The sequence below is a fragment of the Stylophora pistillata genome, chromosome 2 (genome assembly GCF_964205215.1).
Source record: "Stylophora pistillata chromosome 2, jaStyPist1.2, whole genome shotgun sequence".
In the NCBI taxonomy this organism is placed as follows: Eukaryota; Metazoa; Cnidaria; class Anthozoa; order Scleractinia; family Pocilloporidae; genus Stylophora; species Stylophora pistillata.
This window is the reverse complement of record NC_142520.1, coordinates 50,024,232-50,026,452: the sequence shown is the minus strand read 5'-3', so window position 1 is coordinate 50,026,452 and position 2,221 is coordinate 50,024,232. Positions and strand designations below refer to the sequence as shown.

At 40.2% G+C, this 2,221-nt stretch overlaps 1 protein-coding gene across 1 annotated transcript; it reads right to left on the bottom strand.

Annotated features, from left to right (window-relative positions):
• Positions 1-2,221, bottom strand: LOC111342424 (uncharacterized). The gene has a single exon (XM_022949500.2). It carries the CDS (start codon positions 1,460-1,462, stop codon positions 287-289), a length of 1,176 nt encoding a protein of 391 aa, XP_022805235.2. The 5' UTR covers positions 1,463-2,221; the 3' UTR covers positions 1-286.

Sequence of the window (2,221 nt, the reverse complement as noted above, 5' to 3'; positions counted from 1 at the left end):
TCAAGTATCGCTAATTTAATGTTATTCAAAACTTTAAAAATACAACGCAGTTAAGTTTGTTTACATAGACGTCCAGTTTACCAAAATTCGTACACACGAAGAAGTGCTAAATTTAATCATGTGTCTTTTGAAAATCCTCATTTGGCGAGCAAATAATCGAATACCAAGAAACACTTGGAAAGCAAATGGAGGGCAAATATTGTCAGACAAAAAAAAAATTCAATATGAGCTTCTCAATCTTGTCTGATATCAGCATCATTCTAAACATCAACCTAGCACTGTAATGTTAGTCCTCTACATCACTGCTTCTCAGGTATCTGCAGTAACGAAGCTCGTCAAATGGTCCTGACACAGGTTCGTTTTCTTTCCAGTGAGTAGCAATTGGCAGTGCTGCTGAAGACACTCGTTTGCCACTAACGACATGATTCGCTGACCCGATAAATTCGGATACGTCAGAGTTCAGGTTTTCTTTAAGTTTTATATCTTTTAACTGACTTGGGTCACAAGGAAGAGACGAACTTCGTGTTCTGGTAAGAAGAATTTTCGGTCTCGTATTATTATGATCAATAACCCCCTTTGGCTCTCTGTCATCACCTTTCTTCAGAGGGGTATCGCTTCCGCTTGTGATTTCAGAATTCCCTAAGGATTTTTCCTGATCTGGTTTATTTTCTTCGTCAGGATCACTATTGATATCCTTGTCATTGAGAGAATTTTCAGCTTTAAGAATTTTACGACCCAGCTGTGGACTTAACTTTCCTTTGGCACTCGTCAAGTAATCGGAACGTGACGAAGAAATTGGAAGATCATTAACTGAAAGTCTGTCGGTTCTTCGTTGTCTCGCAGTTTCTGAACTTTGAAGTTGCTTTCTTCGCAAAGTATCTTTAGAAGAACTAGGTTTCACAAAAGCTTCTCTTGGCAAAGAGGATGAAATACCTGTCCTCGGCAGCGAAGCAGGGATCGGAAACGCTCGGCTCTCTTTCGGACCTCCAGGTAGAAACGTTGGAGGATGTGGTAACGAGAAACGCCGGACTCTGGTAGATGCACGATTTGGAACTTCTAGATGTTCGGAACGAGTATTGTGGATCCCTGGCAATGACGCTTTGGAATTGCTCTTTATCCGTTCCTCCACGCTTGATTGCAATTTGTTGTCGAACATCATTGTACTTCCTTCTCGGCGATCGTCATGTACTGACTTTCCTCCTTCTACTTCACCTTCTCTCCTTGCACCACGTTGGAAATTAGCTATTTCAGAATTGGGGCGCATTTGCATTCTTTCTTGCGCCAAATTTCTCATAGAGTGGCGAACTTTCTCCTGCATGTTCTGGATCTCAGCCAAGCGACTGGCGTACTCTTTGTCAAACTTTTCAAACGTTTTCCTAAGCTGGTTGCTATCACGCGATACAATGTCACGAACCCGCTTGTTGAACTCGATTTTTTTTGTCGTCCTTCGACTGTGCGACATAATGAATAAGAAACCCCACTTCGTTTTAGCTCAGCGCGGTTATGTCAAACAACTGACAACAAATTGAATGCCCTTTGATTCAAATTATTGTAAAAGACTTGCATCTATTAAATAGCATTTATCGCTCTGTTTATCTGAATGTTGCGTTTTGCGTCGCGTTGACACGTAAAGGAGTTGATAGCGTGTCACTTACAAATTCGTGTGTGTCTAAACAAATTTGACAGAAATGTCATTGATTTTACTGAATTGAGCAAGCAGAGGCCAGCTATATACGGATTTGCGTAATAAGCTGAGTAAACATTAGTGTTAGTTATGAAAGAACTATTAGCATAGTGATTAGCATAGCACTATTAACATAGCTTCATGATGTAAAAGTTGGAATTACGTATATGTGACTTGTAGCCAGGTTGGCCTTCGAAAATCTGGCACCAAACGAAATTAACAAGACTATACCCAAACGCCCTCGCAAATAAGAACTCTTTCAACGGGTTGTTAAGAGTAGTGTCGAAGTTTCCCGACTTTGTTGTTTTCAAAGCTCTATCGGACGCTTTCCTTATCTCCTCGCTCTAACGCGTTTTGATTGGTCTTGTGACATAAACAGTTCCTTACAAATACTACTTTTTCCTGTCTAGAACTACCTCATTAGATGGATAACTTGATTTCCATAATTCGATCAAGCTTATACTCTTTCGAAATTGGTATCGTGGCCATCGGACGGATGTAAGGAATTGTTATAATCATTTCCAAAAGAAAATAATT